This window comes from Tetrao urogallus (assembly GCF_951394365.1).
Source record: "Tetrao urogallus genome assembly, chromosome: 4".
Taxonomy (NCBI): domain Eukaryota; kingdom Metazoa; phylum Chordata; class Aves; order Galliformes; family Phasianidae; genus Tetrao; species Tetrao urogallus.
This window is the reverse complement of record NC_136817.1, coordinates 44,826,923-44,845,235: the sequence shown is the minus strand read 5'-3', so window position 1 is coordinate 44,845,235 and position 18,313 is coordinate 44,826,923. Positions and strand designations below refer to the sequence as shown.

Here is an 18,313-nt window from a genome sequence, read left to right as displayed (position 1 = left end):
AACCTATGTTAGGCATGAGCATATTAAGTGCTTTAGTTGCCATGGAGAAGGTCATTCTTCAGTTTTTGAGTGTTTTTCCTTTCTTGCAGTCTGTACTAAATCCTCAAAAGTGAGGCCCCATTTGTGAAGTTGCCTTACAAAAAGTATTCACTGTAGTTAGCACTGATGATGTATTGCTGAAAGCAGCAGAGAAAACCTGCACTGTCAGTTGCTGAGATATTGAGATTGCCCTAGAATGGGGCAAATCAACTGTTTAATATAAAATTCTTCCCAAAGTTCTTGCTATGAAAGGCAAGCACTTCCCATTGGTTAAAAACAAACAAAAACCCAACACCTTAAGTGTTTGTATCATTGTAAAACAAATAAAAACCCTATAATGGAGAGGTTACTCAAGTTTATTTGCATTTTTCAAGTTGGAATACCCACAGTAAAAATCTGTGAAACTTCAGACTCTCCATGAGATCATGTCATCTTCAGGAGAGTTACCTGTTCTACTGGAGTAATTCTTAAAAGGTAGCAGCAAGCAGAGGGAAATACTGACAGCAGGACTTGTGTTACAACCTCGGTTGCTGCAGGTACAGGTAAGTGGTCCTTAGTCTTTAATAACAAATTCACTTCCAATAATACCCCCAAGCCCCACTCTGTAAAAACATTCAAAGGGAAAAAGCAATGATAAGTAGCATCTGAATATAGATAGAATTGTAAGGAATAAGTTGATGTGCTTGGAGCAGTGACCTTGCTTTTATGGGTGTGGCATAAAGGCATGCTGTTTTTTTTATACTTTTTTTCCCTCCTGAAAGCTACTTGAGCAATTCATTCCCAAAGAAAAACTACATCTGTTCCCTCAACAGAGGGAGAGCACATAGATGATTGATTTACAAAAACAAACCCTACATATAAAGCCCCTGCATAGTTCAAGTGCCCCTAGAACTGAGTTGCAGTCCCAGCTCCATATTTCATTTCAAATTTAAGTACTTGCAGGATTATGTAATTGTTGCATAATCTGACAGGGACCTGAAGCCTTTGGGCATGGTTTTAGTAGCTAAGTTTCCCTACCACTTAAGCATCTGCTGTTGTGCTCGTGCAGAAGCATTTTAGGTCTTTACAGGGCAGAACAAATAAGCTTGCTCATTTAAGGCATATCAGGATACACCAAATCACTACTACAGACAAGTTATCAAAGCATACCTATCCATTCAAAATATGAGACATCCTATATGTCACAACAGTCACCTGGGTTATAAGCAAATAAATCCTTTCTCTACTGGGTAGAAAAAAGTTCAGCTTCATCCTATCTTAGAAGGGTACTTTATGACAAGCATTTGGGAGACCTACACTAAAGAAAGATCTCCATTTCCTCTTCTAGCACTGTTTCTATTTGTTTCTTTAAAAACTGCAATAGAGGTTGAACGTCACAGTGCTGTGGCTACCTGTAGAGCTTTGGGTTTCTTCAGGCATGTAGCAGGCCTTGGCCTTCTCTTTTATTATCTTACTTCTGTATCTGTTTCTGTATGAAAAAGATTAGGACTTGGAAATACCTTGAGTTTTCTGAAACAATTAATTCCAGAAACAACACATTTCTCTCTCTCCCTCTCTTCTGATAACAGATGTCATCAACAGCAGGAGGATATCTGAGAGAAAAATAATACAGCAAAACTGCTGCCAAAAGCTCAACAAGTGCTTGAGAATATCAAGCACCAGGTTTGAGACTTTTCAAGGATGAAGTCTTAAACAGAAAGGAAGAGGCTGGTATTTATGGAAACTTGGAGCTTCTAAAAATTCCAGAATTTCAACCAACAGAGGGCAGCAGGTTGGAACATTTGCTAAGTATACAACAGAGAATGGACTATGGTAGCCCCAACAAGTACTCCTAACAAAATGCTGTCTGATGAAAGGAAGATGAAGAAAAAAAGAACAGGAAAAAAGGGAAACCAAAACTTACAACACTGTCAAGGGAAAAGCCATTTTGCCAAGCCCACGGTATAGCTCTGTGTTAAGAAAAATGTCTTCCTAGCTGACAGATTAGGAAGTTTTGAATACAAGGAGCCGACTCTCACAAAACAAAAAAGTTTTTCGAGATGCCAAGTTCCAAAGTTCTATTTGGATTTAACAAATTGTGACTGTATTTGCCTTAATATAGCACAGATCCCTGTCCTGAATTCTCCCTTACATCATTTCATTTTTAAGGCATCTAAACATCTAGCAAATGGCTACCTTCCTAGTTACTACAAGTTCATTTTCAGCCTTATATATATATATATATATATATATATATATATATATATAATAATAATACTATTATATATACATATATATATATATAATATATATATATAAAACACAAAACATTCTTTCATCTTAACAAAACACAAGTTGTCAACTGGAAGTATGAAGTCATCTTCATCAACTTTTTCCTGTCTGTCCTATCTAGACATGCCTATTGTGTTATGGCAAGCTCTCTGACTGCACTTGAACTACATCACTTGTGATTATCACTGATGTAATTGTTTTTTCAAATTCACAGTGCTATCATTTTGTTGGCCTTTATTTGTGAAAGCAGCTACTGTCAGCAGCAGCTGGGAAAGTACACCTTCAACAAAAATCAAGGCTCAAATCTCACTGGACACTTTGCTTTGGTGAATGCTTTAGAACAAGTTACATCCTAGCACTGAACTTTTTTTTTTTTTTTTCCCTTTTCCTTCCCAGTTGAGAAAAACATTTAAATAAGAGAGCTATGGAGAGATTTCAGCACAGATCCAATGATCCTTAAAAACATACCACCTATCTACTTGCTTGCTGGAACAGCCTCTCATGCTTTCAAGATGGAGCAAAAAATATCAAATAAGGACAAGCTTGTTGCTTGCTGCAAAACACTACACACAAAGTGCAACACTGTACATACCTTTAAGATATACGCTGAAAGGTCTATGCCAATTTTCAGTCCATCTTGCTTGTCTGTTCCGTTCTAACTGCAAAGTGACAAAGTCTGATCCACGAACACCTGAGGCCTCAAAAATCTTTCCTCTCTGTTCTCAATTTCTTATCATTTCCAATGGCAACCATGGTGATGATGTTTGTGGAACAGCAATTAGACAGTAATACTTAAAAGTCTTAATGCAATACATATTGATCTCAGTAACTTCATTTTTTTTTTGTTTCTATTTCTTCGAATTTTCTTATGTTTTTCCCAATCCCAGAGGTAGAACTTACACAAGCACAGGAAAGTGCCAGCCAATTGACACTTCCTTATCTGCTCTTGGCAGAATTTTTATTTCATTAAAAACTCAGGGGAATTAATAAGAACATCTGGAAACCACGTCTTCTGTCAGGTTTGGGAACACACTGTTTGAAAACTAAGGCTCTCTGCATGAAAAAAAACAAACAACAACAACAAAACAAAAAACCATAAATCTACCACTAGATTTTACTGAAAAAAAAAAAAAAAAAAAAAAAAAAAAAAAAAAAAAAAAATCACCTGCGTTCCTAAGGAGATCATGGTAATACAAAAATTCAGCTTCTAAGGCTGTTAAGATACCAAACCATAGGAATAGAAGATCCTCCTTCCATTAATGTAAATAAACCCTTCCCAAATATTAACCCGAACTTAACCTGGATTGAAACCCATGTTACAACTAAATTCAGCAGATTCTTAGTTGCCTGTGGTATCTCAAACCTTAAACACCAGAAGAGAACAAAGCAAAACACCTGGTTAGCAAACCTGTGAAATGTTGTTCTGCAAGAACAATTTCCCATTACTTCCAAATTCTGTGAAAAGAAAACTTTATACTTCAAGTTACCTTGAGTAGATACAACAGTACATCAGAAAGACCCCAGCAACAAACTCGACTGACCAATGATCAGTAAGAGAGGTACTGTAAGCAGAAACACATGCTACTTAATATCATGAAGTGCCCACAACCCTGAGTTGAACAGTTGCTCCTGGCAGCTGTACCTGGCAGAAGTTTCTCAACAGAAGGATATGGAAAATGAAAGTTACTTTTAGTTTCTGATAAAGTTAAAATATTACAAACTTTTAGCTTTTATTGAAAATTAAATATATTAGCAAAAGCAAGATTTAAGAAATATTTTACAAATCATTTACATACAAGAAAGCCAGTATCAGACATATTCACAAATATGCAAACCTTTAATTACAAAAAGTACTTAATGGCAGCATGATGCTTACCTTGCCACTGCAGTGTGCTCTACTATTGATATAAGGCATAGAACTCACATTTGCACCAACTTAAAGAGTTCAAATAAAACTTTAAGCTTTTAAATCCTGGATGCACAACCCCAAATACACACACACGCACACTCTAAGACTTCTCCTTAAAAGCTCTATAAACTAAGTGTGTGCTCTGGAAGAACAGCCAGCCTGAAAAGCCCAGTAGAAATGTAACTGGTACTAGAGTTTAGTTTTCAGTTTTCTCTTTAACATGTACAGGCCTAGGTATGTAAACCATATTCACAGTTTAATTATTTTTAGACAGAAGTACCTTTTTTTTTTTTTTTTTTTTTTTTTGCATTTGATCCTTAAAATTGGCTCTCAGTTCAGCATACAGTTTGTAATGTCACCTGTTTTGTGATGCATACATTTACAAGATAACTTAAAAATCTGTGCCATATTCATGGTCAAGATAATTCAACAAGAAAAGTAATATCCAACAGTGATATTCAACACTATATTTCAAATATTTGTGCAAACAGCAAAAGAACAGTTGTATGAGGCAAACTTATTTGCAAAACCTTTAATACCTGTTCTATGTTGTAAACTCAGACTGTCAGCCTTAAGTCCTGCGCTTCCCACATCTTTAAAAAGTCAGTGGCTAAAATTATCAAGTCTCAAAAACGTTCTCTTCTACATAGTGCAAATTGTAAAACAGATCATGTGAAAAACATATCTAGCTGGATTGACTTTGTGCAATCATCAGTGGTCTTCTCTCATAGTTGAAGAAAGTGTGCATTCAAAGAACCATATGGTTCGAGAAGCTGGGCAGGCGGGAAGGAGAGAGAAAAAGCAGTTCTGTTACACTTCTCAAACCAGTGCTAGATGTGCAAAGGCAGCAAAAATTCCAGCTGCTACTACAACCAGAACAGATTTACTTTTTAGGAAGACCCAGGCGGTTAGTCACTTGGACTGGTCCCTAGAAAAATATGTAAGTATATGTTGGATTTTTATCAGACGGTCTTTTAAAGACATCATAGACAGAACTGACAGCTGATATCTGGGGTCTACTGGGAGAACAGCTAGAAGCCACCAACACCAAGCAGGACCATTGGGCATTGCCTGAAAATAAGAGAAATGTCAGTTACTTATGAACAATGCTGACCAACACAATGAAGACATCAAAAGACAAACGAGTCAAAAACAAGCACTGGTTTGAATTTTGGTATCAACTAGAGTATTACAGATCTGTAAGATCAAGAGGGTTCCGAATTGATCTATTCTGATCACTCTTCACCACAGAAGTCTATAAATAAAGTGCACTTATGTTTGATAAAGCAATCGTTTTCAAGACAACACAAGCATCTCATCCTTTATTGCAGAAAAAAATTGCCAATTGTCTTTTGCTGCTCTCCATAAGAGAAGCAAGATGAAGATGAAGATGAAGTCCTGCTTCCTTTAAACTTGAGAAAAAAAGTATTTTCCTTTTAATGTTTACCAGCTTTTTAACAACTGGATTTTGGTTTTCCTCACCTACTTTCCCCCAGTAAAAAAACAGGCACCCAAGATTTGATATGAAATGATGTCTCACCTGTATATTTTCCTCCCTGTCAGGCATTGGCCCGAAGTGCTGAAGAATTTGAGTGCGGAATTTGTTTCTTAAGTTTTGGAACCAACTGCAAGCCTGACTGTAAACAAAGTTGTGAAGCTCTCTCAGTTTCTTCAGCTCTCCTTCATCAACAACCTAGCAGAAGAACATTACGAAAACACCATTACAGACAAAGAAAATTGCCACAGTTTTTAAGCTAACATAACTAAATAGAGTTGAAATTAAATGTCTTTTTAAAGTTTTTGCACTCTCCTAAGCCATGGTTGCTACTGGCTGAATTGCAAAGAAATCCTCTGATACGTAAGAAGAATTACAGCTTCGCAAACTATTGTTCAAATAAAAAGCAAAATATTTCCTTCTTATTTAATAACAATAAAAAAAGCTATCTTCTCTGTCTTCCTTATACTGACATTGAATCCTCCACAGTTCAGTGGACCTAAAAATTTGACAGAGCCCTCAAAACAAATCAAGGAAAACTCTTAAGATATCAGCTAAAAGTAGAAGTACTTGGACAGCATTCTGAATACCTTAACATCTTCCAAATACTCGATGTCTGCAGTGCAATAACCATCTTTCATCCCTCTCCGTAAAACTCGAAATCTCTTTCCACCAACTGTATCAACAACAGACCGTCCATCAGGCAGAAAATGAACGTTCCTAATTTGCAGCATGCAACCATAATCTGCAAAACTAGAAAGGAGACTTTATCAGTAATGTAATTACACAGTTCTATGACGACAGTTGGCTTAATTTAAAAAGAAGACAGAAAAGAAGCTTACTATTAAGAATGTAAACCTACCCATTTTGAGAATCACTTATACACATCCCAAACTGTTTAGTCCCAGTTTCCATACTTCTGCGAATCATCAGTCGGTATCTTGGCTCAAACACGTGTAGAGGGCAAGGCACAGTAGGATATGCCATAGTGCAAACAAACATTGGAACATTCTTGGTCAAGCTTCAAAAGAATGACAAAAGAAATACACCGCTTAAAACTAATTACTGAGCAATGCCAAGATATTTTTTTTTATTACAGTATGTGTTTGAGGTCATAAAACACCTGTTACAAACTTCAGTAATAACCATGTTACAGTAACTTCCATAATCAGTAAGAACACAGTCACTGAACACTTATGTATTGATTTGAATACGTAACAGCAGTGAGTTGAAACATCTAGTCAGTGACTATAAAGTCCTATAGTTGTTATGTCAGTAAGAGTGTTTCTTGGTTTCTTCCTTTTTGGTTTAGTTGATGCCACAATAACTGCATAGTAACCAGCTCACCATTTAGATTAAGTTCAACAATGCATCCCAAGCTATGGTTTTTACACTTGCAATGTCTCACCAAGGCCTAGCAATTGAAAAAACTAAGCAGAATCTAGGAGTAATTATTAACGGGAACGTTTATCTAGAAATTCTTCCACTGGAAGTGTGTACCCTCAGGAGCTTTTCAGCACAGCTGTGCTCTGTCCTTTCAGTCCCAGCTTGTACGGATAGCAGGGGATGCCACAATCCAGTTGTAAGACCTTGCACTTGGATCTACTGAACCTCATGAGGTTCAGCTGGGCCCACTGCTCAAGCCTGTCTCGGTCAAATACCATTCCAATACTAATTTCTCGGGTTTTCTAGGTAAAAGGTGTGAAGCTTACTTTGAGTGTTCAGCGGTTTCTTCAGCATGAATTCTTTTTCTCTCATACAGCTCATCAGACAAATATTTCATTATTAATTCCTCTAGTAGCTCTGTGATGCTGTATTTTCTGCTTGCAAGGTACTGTAAGCAAATTAAAACAAAACGTCTCTTTATTGATATATTAATAGAAGAATTGAGTCACATCAGCTTTTTTTTTTTTAAGTATCATGCATGAAATAGGTGACAAATGAGATTTATGTCCATGAAAACTTGAAGATATGAAGAGCTCTGAAACTCTTATATTTCTTAACTCCCACCATTAATATCTGAAAATTCTGTTTTAGTTCTTACAGTCCAACATCTCTGGTGTCTAATTCAGTACGTATTTCTATATTTACCAGAATTTATTTTCCACAATACAAAGCCACACAAATATGGAAGGCGTACAGAAACCACAGAGAAGTCTTATTGAATAGTTATCAGTTTCCTAATAATCAGGATTTAATTATATATCATAAAGCAGGTGATCACAGAAACATAAAACCCTCTGAGACTCCAAGGCAAACCTAGTCAATTTGTATTGATATTTACCTCAAGTGTTTTCTTTCTAGGAGCAATCTACTATCTTAATTCCTTGCATTTTAAGAAGCCTTTACAATGATAAAATGTTTGTCTATCTGAGTTCTACTGATCAACAGTACCTCCTTCAAACTCTCCTTACAGAGTGGACACTGAGGAGCATAGTCTAAACACCGTTCCAAGCAACCTTTGCAAAACGTGTGTCCACAAGGTGTTGTCACTGGCTCAAAGAACAGCCTGAAACAAAGTTAGTAAAAATTAAGATACCATGGCAAATTTGTGTCCTGCTTAATAAAGAAAACAAACAACTCAACAATCAACCTTTTTAATTTTTTCCCCACTAATTATTATCTAAAGCAGAGAACATTAATCCCATGTCTCCTAATGCTCCCTTTTCTCCTATGAAGTTTGTTTCCATTCATCACTGCACTAGTTTTGTGCACTTTGTGATTAATCCACACACATCTCTATGCTCTGAATATTTAAACCTTCACTCCAATACAAGAAGATTTTGATCCTACTACATAGATATTCAAAATACACAAAATGAAGTAATTATTTAAAGAGGTATGTTGCTTTCAAAGCAGTTTTGCACACTATTAACATAACTATAGACAATCTAGCATATAGACTATGTTTTAAGATTTCTATTCTAGAACAGAAGACAACTCGATAAGAACTTATATCCATCAACTGCATCTAGTAGATTGTCATTCTGAAGTCATTTCCTTGATCTGAAATGCACAGGTAATCCTTCTAAGCATTAGATCTCCCAAATGAACAAATTAACTAGTTTTACTGGATGAAAAAACCTTCTAGTAGAGTACCACAGAAGATCCTCTCCTTTTTGAGCTACCAGCTGACACCACCAAATCTGACAGGCAACTTGACTACAATTATGATGTAAACATTTAAATAAGTATTTAAATACTGGGATATAGGAAAGGCTGAAAATGTCACTTTCTTAACTGACGTTAGAGCTCATCACAACCTATAAACACCTCAGTTAACACGTGACAAAGATATGAAGTCAAACACCTATAATGAAAATATTGAACCAATGAGAAAAATCTTACCTCATACATAAAGAGCACTCAAAATCTGATACGTCAATCAAATTCCCTGGAACTGTTCCATAAGCCAGTTTCATGTCCCTGTTTGTATTTTCTGAAGAAAGACATAATAAAACACACCTTTCAAAGAAAGGCACAAGACAATAAATACTTCAGATTTTAAATTAAGTGATTACTTACCTCCTTGCTTTTTGTGTTTGTTTCTTCCATCTTCACATACAACTGTATCCTGCTCTGAAAATGAAAGCTTTCTTTTCAACAAAGCACCTTTTTCTTGGCCAGAGAGAAGAGGTTCAGAAGATACTCTCTTTAAGCCATCTTCCTTGGCAAGGGCTTTTGTTGAGTTAAGAGCATGGGCAGACTGTGCACGATTTAGGCTTCCAATCACAGGCGCCAGTACCTCTGATCTTCCTAAACTCTACATAAGACAAAAGAACTGTATATAAGAGATTACACACATATAAGAATATAAAATGTAAACATGCAAAAATGCTAAATCCAAACTGATAGGCAGTTAGCTCATCAGTTAACTGGAAGAATTTGCTAAGTCAAGACAATTCTCAGATTTGCTTATCATTAACAATTAAAAAAATATTTATCTTAAAGAGAAGAAAAACTAAACTTCTTACTTTGAAGCTATACTAAAAAACAAATATAAATATAAAAATATTAATAACAATAATATCAAAAAGTACTTTTTGCTTTGGAACTAATGTAACATCTCAGTAGTTTTTAGTAAGTGGTTCACTTGAATGAGGTATATAATAATCCAAATGAGAAGACACCGCTCCCAAATCATAATTCTTAATTTAACCAATTGCAGAGAGCCAGCATTTATGGTAGAGAATAAGCATGACAAATAAGGATATCAGGATGTCTGATACTGGCATATTAGCAAGTTTTAAGTATTAGAACAAATTATGATTTCTATTACCTGCTCAGGACAAAGCTGTAAATTGCAGTAAGGCTCAGTCATCTCAGAACCAAGCACAAAAGATTTATTTCGAGTATGTGGTGAACTCCAAGCAGATTCCTTCAAATTCTCTCCTAGCTTCTCTGGTGACAGTACATCACGCAATGTCTGGAAAACAAACAGCTAACTGTTCATAAAAATGAAAGGAGGATCTGGATATAGTTTCATTATAAACCTACGCACCAAAACCAACAATTCAACTTATATGAAGTTTCTCCCCAAATACTTAAGAACAGTTAGGAATAAGCAGAAATCCATACATCTGTATAACTAAGCATAATTTATCTTGGAATCATTTCCACTAGAACTGGATGAACTCTATGAACATTTAGACATTATCAATTAAATATTATACAGTTTTTGCAATGCAGTTTGTATTATTAAGGAAAATGCATCTAGAAATTCTTCCACTAGAAGTAAGCAACCTCTTCAGAGTCAGACATTATCAATTCAATATCGCAAACATTTTTCTGTGCAGGTTTTCATTACTGAAGAAAAGCTGCAGTTGTCTACACATTAAATAATTCAATTTACCATATTCCAGTTACCATTCCCTTTGCAGTCACCTACAAGCAAATTCAGAAGCATAAATACTTTGAGGCATGTGCCCTCAAAACCTGTACGTTAGGACTCTCCAACACAGCATGGTACATCTTGAAAGGAATTAAACCATCAACTCTACCCTCTCCGTATGCATGACAGATTTTTTGATGGTAATTGTCTACCACAACAGGAACTTTACAAAGGAATCAAAACAGAGGTAGTAATCCAGTTTGATATATCAAATCACCTTTTCTACTTCTAGCTTGGCTGGAAGAAAATCCTCATCAAGGGCTAAGCACTGTAGAAACAGTTGTAAGGCATCGCCTACAAAGCCAGAGTCGTGCAGCACTTTTCCTTTGCGGAAGTAGACCTGAGAAACAGAAAACATGTTTACACTTCTGGTGAACATACAGAGCTGTAATATTCACCTTACAGGCCTTACAGCAGAGTCAGAACAAGAACCCTCAATGACAAAGGAATGCACCTCTTCAGCAATCTTCAGCCATACACAGGATATCTGATACACACATATCTTGCCTAGCATAAGTCCCCTACACTGAAAATAACTATGGCATAGGCTGGTGTTCATCTCCTTCCAGTTAATTTGCTCTGGCTTAGATAAAAGCCAGACTTTAAAACAGACTTAAAATCCTGACTAGTGCTGAATTCACCACACAAGGCCTTAATTTCACTATTCTGTGAGGTTTTGAAAATGGAGAAGAGGGAAATACAACAAAAATTATTACATATCCTTGTGAAACAGCTTTCACTGGACACCTTTTTTGCTGTTTTGTCGGAAGTCTTATAGCTTTAACTTACATGAAAAGACAATCCCCACAACCCCGCACTCCTTACATCTATCTTAATAGAGATTCCTAATCCAAAACAATTAAGTTTTGGAATTGCTTCCTCCAACTACATTTTATTCCTGAAAACTAAATAAAAAAATGCTTACTATTTTTTATATAGGGTAGAAGGGAAAGAAAGAGATGAGACCACTGAATGTTGGTGAACTTACAAAAATACAATGTTGGACCCAACTCACATGAATTAAAAAAGTTGTGTTTGCAGTAATATAAACAGAAGGTCAATAAAAATAAATTCTAAACTAGATTTTGGATAATGGGCAAGAAAACTGAACCCGAAAAAGAAAAGCAAACAAGCAAAACACTGAATGCAGTTTCTATAGACTGCCAATATGAAACAGTAATCTTAAACAAGGCTGTCAGATGAGGGCGTGCATCTTCTCTGATGGATTTGGGCAGTTTCATTAAGAAGGAAAGCACGCTAATCCTCCTCTTACAGTTACTTCATCTCCTTACACAGATAATAATTTTAATCTATCAAACCAAGCTCAGTTAAATGAAGTCTGAGAAAGAAAGAAAGGCACAATGGTCTCTGAATTTGCAGCAGCCATGAAATTGCTCAACACAGGAGAAAACCAGACCGAAGCAGTTATCTGTCCCTGTGCAGCAAAATCTTGCTGCTCCTGCTGTGCTGAGTTCAGATGCTGCTGCAATAAGCAATATTTAAGTAGTTACATTTCGGAAGGCCAATGACTCTCCAGTTGTCTGCACTGTTTGCAGAATTCAGCTTCCAATGAGTTTCTCTGTGCTTTTCAAAGAAAAACTTTCCCAGCTCAAACAGCAAGTTTTCTTCACCAGACAAACAAAAGAAGGCAACTGTAAGAAGTTACAACACCACAAACTATCCCAACTCCAAATACTGAAGCCAGTAACGAAGGCCCTAAACAAACACATTTTTTACTACTGCAAATAATACTGCAAAAGAATTTAATGTTCTCTCTACATGTTTTTGTTTGTTTGGTTGGTTGGGTTTTTTTTGGTTTTTTTTTGTTTGTTTGTTTTTTTAAACTCTGGTAGCAATTGCAAAAGAAAACTGTTGTCCTATTAGTATTTTTTTTTTTTCCCTAATCAGTGAGACTCAAAAAAACCTGAGAAATGTTGACTCAACATAGAGCCAAAAATCCTAATCTGCACTGGCAACAATGCTCACTCATCTCACATGATATTCAAAGAACAAATAGCGCTTAAAACGCTCTCAATTTTGGGAAATACAGTCAAAGTATAAAAACTTCAGGGAAATGCAGAGCTTTAAAAGGAGTAACTTTTATATAGAGTGAGAAATTTCAAATCTCAGTTACATCAATAAGCCAAACACCTATGGCTCAGAAATTCTGCTCTGAAGCAGTTAAAGCCGGCTGCATGATTCCAGCCAGCCACCCACTCAAATAACATTCAGCTGAATTTAAGTTCGTAAATATTTTAAAACTTTTCTTAAGAGAACTGATAAAAGCACTGTTCCTAAAAAAAGAAATAAGCGCTAACAAGCAACTGTAAACAGCACGAAAGTTCTTCATAGTACTTCTCAACAAATCAGTTCTGCTCCACATCACCCTTCATCCAGCATCGCTATCGCGTGTTGCGATGGGAAATAAAAGCACCTGAAGTTGTTGATGAAACCTGAATCAACAGCTCCAATTTACAGTGCTGACCAGTTGCCTGTCTCACGTACAAGTACCTATTTTAAGAAACTTTTGAGTACTTTGCACGTACTTACAAAGAAAAACAAGAAAACCAAGTGTTTAAAGCAGCTTGCTTCATTTGATGAAAAGATCATGCAAAATACCTTATGTTTGCAGATAAACGTAGATTTTGAAAAATTAGGAGTTCAAATCAACTTACCTCTGGCCAATTTGGCATTTTAGAAATAACAAAGTTCAGATCTTCTATGGCTGTTTTATACTCTTGGAGGCCAGCGTATGACTCAGCCCTGTAGATTCTTAGCATCAAGTTACTGGAATCTGAAGACAAAATTAAACAACAACCTTAATAATTTGGAATGTTGTAATTTTTTAATTAGATGTTTTATAGTGATACGTCAAAGCCGTACTGTACAAAAATATTTACTACGCTCTTCTGTACTGCACCTTATAACAACTGAGGTACCTCCTTCCTGCCTTTTCACCAGTATTTGGATTTAAAAAAAGTGGCAATACTTCCAAGCTTATGTCTTCCAAGATTAACTTTTGAACCCCTTTATATTTTAAAAGATTTAGCACCAAAGCTGACAAAATAAAGTACTGCTCAATACTGCTGTGACAACAGAATTAGAGAACAGAGCTGATTTTAGTTTTATGGTACAAACACAAATCTGTCATTTTTCAAGCACAGCAAATCTCAAGTATTAAAAAGTCTAAGTATTAGAAAGCCTCCTTTCAAACATTTGACTTTTTATTGAGACTGTCCTTTGTTCTGACAATGCCCAGCCCCTGCCAGCGATAGCTACAGACAGCGTTAGCATCTGATGATTTATCAGAGATAGTCTATACCCCTACACGGACTGAAAAGATAGCCAACACCAGAAAACCACTGCTGCCAGCTGGCAGCCTGCTCTAAGTAGTTGTGCTAGAATCACCTCCACAGAGGAAAAACATTCATGTGTGTTCTTTGAAGACAAATTCTCATGTCCCAAATGCAGCACTTTGGACTTTCAGCACAGGAATCTTGAAATAAGAAATCTCTATGTCATTTAAACCATGACTTTCATAACACAGCAAACTGCACACCTGTGCTTTTCACCAAAATAAATAAGTTAAACATTAATGTAATGTAAACAACACTCAAATTAAGTTCTGTAAGCTTGTTTGAACAAGATTCCCTTGGAGGGATGCAGAGGAATCATTTCAATTCTATATTCTGTCTTAAGTCTACCCTAAATGCCTAGTTTAAGTTCCCATAATTTCCAATGCTAGCTTGTTTTACACATAAGTCTGCTTTAGCAGCAAGCCAGACCAGTCACTGAACCAAAGTATTTTAACACACTGTTTTATATTTAGATATCACAGGTAAAAGACTTTAACAAAAAAGAAATGGTAAGTAAATAAAAACTGCCAACAGATTCCATGGATGAAAACGAAGCGTGCGATTCAGCTATAGTTCAGTTTCCCTTAAAATACATATACTTCTCAATCTGTTTCTATGTTTCAGACAGTTAACAGAAATCGGTGAAAATTGTCTAACTTAACACGTAACCCTGCAGATGTAAGAACACTGATGCCTGCTTTCTTGTGGCTTTGTGACTATTGTAACCTCCTGAGGCAGGAGCTCAGTTCTTTTCTATTGCGTTCGACTTTTTGGTGTCCAGCAGAGTCAATATTGATCTAAATTCCTTTCTTCAGAGGCAGCAGTGAGTGGGAATCTTTGTTCTGTAATAAACTAGCAGCCTGTTCGCACTTGATCAGAACGATTTCATCTTTTTCAGACTTTCAAGTGTAGAAGATGATCTCAGGAGTCCCAAATCTCAGGAAGATGGGGCTAAGGGTAGTCTGAAGATAAAAAATATAAGTCAAATCTAGAGCTGGTGGATAGTTTTTTCTTTATCAAAGAGAAAAGCACTGAACTGCTACAAAATTAAGGTCTAAATCAAGGAGTTTAACTAGATCTCAACTCTGCTGCTACACAAAAACTGCCAATGAATCACAGAATATCCCAAGTTGGAAGGAACCCATGTAGATCAAGTCCAACACCTGGCTCCACAGAGGACCATCCAAAAATTAAACCATATGTCTGAGAGTGTTTTAAAATGAGAATTTAATTCCTAGGCTTTGTATTGTGGGAAAAAAAAAGTTTTACAACGTTGCAGAATGCATTTTCATGCTTGCCACTTAACAAGATGACATAAAACTACATGGACTACTTCAAAAGTAATGCCTGTTGATTACCATGGAAGCTACAATACAACAAGCATAATTACACTATGTAACAAATTCTCAGCTGCAGAACACTATTTTTTTTTTGACACAGTCACCACCATCAGCTATGCATCTACCAGCACCAAACAAGAGCCTGTATGCTGCGCTCTTAACAATCTGCATGGCCATCCAGAATGGGGGTTTGTCTTTCATGTTGCTGATGTCATTGCTGAAATGCACCACCTACTGCCTCACTGCTGACATCCAACGTTTGGTCTCTATAAACATCCAGCAAGCTCTATCATCTGTTGCATGGCAACAAAATGTAATCGAATATTGGTGGGATGGTTCAACCTCTACTGCCATATTATCATCTGCCTCTGACATCATGGACCAACATAGTAAAATAGGAGGCATTACTTTTGGAGCAGCCCTCATATTTCAATTCCTTATATCAGATATTAAACAAAACCAGAAATAGTTTGTTTGAACAGCCAATTTTAACAGCCCAGTATATTAAATAGAGACCACTCACTCCTAGCAAATCAATACAAATTACTGCAATTAAAAACAAAAAGGTATTGAATATCTTCAGTGCAGAAATGTGTGCACCATATATTACTGCACACAAATAAAAAAACTGTACAAAAGTTTACACACAAAAAACACCAGGTAAGCATTCATTTCTTTACTCTCAAAGCATCTGCTTCTGCCTACTGTCAGCATGAGAATATCATAAATGGATTGCTTCTGGTCTGCTCCTACATGATTTTCACCTGGTTCCCTAGCTTCAGTTGGTAAAAGAAGCACTCTGCACCAGTGTTCAAAAGAACTGCAGGATGCAGTACTTATGAATGCAGTACAACAGGGTCAATTCCAATGGTCAAGGGTGCAAACACCTGAGAAGAGGCTGAGCTCACTGGTGTTGTTTAATGAGGAAACATCGGAGGCAGCAGAAGAACCCAAGAGCCTCCTGAAATCCCAGAAGAGGCTGCCTAGATCACAGAACCTGACATGCACAGCAGGAAAAGCAAGTGACAACGCCTTATAAACCAGAACAATGGTAGTTCTGCCTTTATGTAAATAGAAAATGTTTCACTAGGATGGTAATTAACCATTCAACAGGTTGTCCTGACAGCAGCGGAATCTTCGCCCTGGTGGCGTTTTCATGGTCCAAAAGAACAAAGCCTCCAGAAAACTGCTCTAATTCAGAGCCTGCCCTTTGAACACAGAGTTGGTCAACAGACCTCCTAAGGCTCTTCCAGCAGGAACAGGTTTGTGACTGTACAACCTCTGGTGAGAGAGCTGGTGTGTTGGGATTAAAGCCTTCCTTTACATAAGGTAATTCCTTCCAACGCCTGCACAGCACACGTTATCTATGTGAATGTTACCATTCCTCTCGCCTTTCTCAAAAGTAACTTCTTTCTCGTTTCAACAAATTTCCTTATGACCCATGTAGTCAACACTGTACTTTAGAACACGCCACACACGCACACACAAAAAAAAAAAAAAAGAAAGAAAGAAAGAAAAAGAAAAAAAAAAAAAAAAAAAAAAGAACCTCTTCCAACACTTCCAATAGGAAATGGGACCTGTGGAGCTGTCGAAGCCCTAAAAACCCACAGATGCACAAAACCAACACAGCGGGTCGCTGTGCCAGCACCATCCAGGTGTACCCACCCCCGGGCCGAGCCCCGCAGGGTGCACGAAGCCACGGCCGTACCGCGGTCCGCCTGGCGGTCCCGCCCGCCCCCCGCAGCCTCGCCCGGCACCAGACGGGGCGCGGCTCCGCCCGCCATGATGTCACCGCCATTACACAACCTGTCCCCGCCGTGCCTCGCGCTTATGCAACCGGGCCCGGCCCTCTGGAGCCGAGCGGTGACACTGGAAATGGGTCTCCGTCAGGAAACGGGGTTACGCGCGGTAACGCGGGCGCAGCCGCCACGGAACGCACCGATCAGCGCGGCGGGAAGGAGGCACCGGAGCGCACCTCAGCCCACGGGGAGGCTCCCTGGGTCCCAGCGACAAACTTGGAAAACTTCAGAGCGCTGAGACACAGCGCGCCGAGCGTATCCTTCCCCGTCCCTCCCTCAGGAGACGGGACGCCGCCTCCCCCCCTCCGCACCCGGCTCACCTGCCCGCAGCGCCTGCCCGGCGGCGCCCAGCGCCTCTCGGAAGCGGCCCTGCGCCAGCAGTTCCTCCAGGCGCCCGCCGGCCCGCGCCCGCTCGCACTCCCTCGGGAACCACTTCTCGGCCAGCTGGCTGAGCACCACGCTGGTGCGCAGCGGGGCGGCGGCAGCGCCGGTGCCCCCCGCCGGCAGCAGCCGGTCTCGGCAGCGGCGGCAGCGGGCCCGCAGCTCTCTCCGCAGACAGCGGCGGCAGTAGGTGTGCCCGCACGGGACGGTCACCGGCTCGCTCAGGAAGCGCCCGCAGCCGCAGCACCGCAGCGGGCCCTCGGCCGCGCCTTCGGCGCCGTGCTCCCGGCCGCGGCCCGGCCCCTGCCGCAGGCGGTAGTTGAGCACCAGGCACTCCACCAGGGTCCCGAAGCGCCGCGGGCCGGCGAGCGGTCCGAGGCACAGCGACGCCAGGGAGGAGCCCGCCGCTTCCTTCAGGCGGCCCCTCCGCTCCCCGTCCGCCTCCTCGCCGAGCCGCCCGCCGCCTCCCGGCTCCGGCGACGCGTCCGAGCCCACGGCCACAGGAGAGAACGCCATCGGCTGCCGGCTCGGCCGAGGGGGGTGTGGCGCTGCCGCTCCGGCCGCCGGGCCCGGCGCTGCGCAAGGCGCCCAGGCACTGGCAGCGCGGGGCGGGGGAGGAAGCGAGGCACCCTCCGCGCGGGGCGGGGGGCGTGTCACGTGCGCGCCTCCGCGCGCGCGACCCGGGGCAGAAGGGGGTGCGGATACGTGTGCGCTCCCCCCGCCCCACCCCGCTCCCACCCCTTTCAAACGTCTCCACGCGCCCTCGCCCCGCCGCTTACATAAAGAACCGCGTCAGCTGATGGCCGGGCCGGCACGCCATTGGTGGACGCTC

The 18,313-nt window shown here is 39.6% G+C and overlaps 1 protein-coding gene across 1 annotated transcript; it reads right to left on the bottom strand.

Moving 5' to 3' along the window:
- Positions 1-5,131: 5,131 nt before the first annotated feature.
- On the bottom strand, positions 5,132-17,997 carry LONRF1 (LON peptidase N-terminal domain and ring finger 1; the record flags this gene model as incomplete). The annotated part of the gene is made up of 12 exons (XM_079534878.1): positions 5,132-5,290; positions 5,760-5,912; positions 6,305-6,467; positions 6,577-6,735; positions 7,427-7,548; positions 8,109-8,223; positions 9,063-9,153; positions 9,240-9,477; positions 9,994-10,140; positions 10,823-10,945; positions 13,281-13,399; positions 17,421-17,997. 12 exons carry the CDS (start codon positions 17,995-17,997, stop codon positions 5,132-5,134), a joined length of 2,166 nt encoding a protein of 721 aa, XP_079391004.1.
- Between the last annotated feature and the right edge of the window lie 316 nt (positions 17,998-18,313).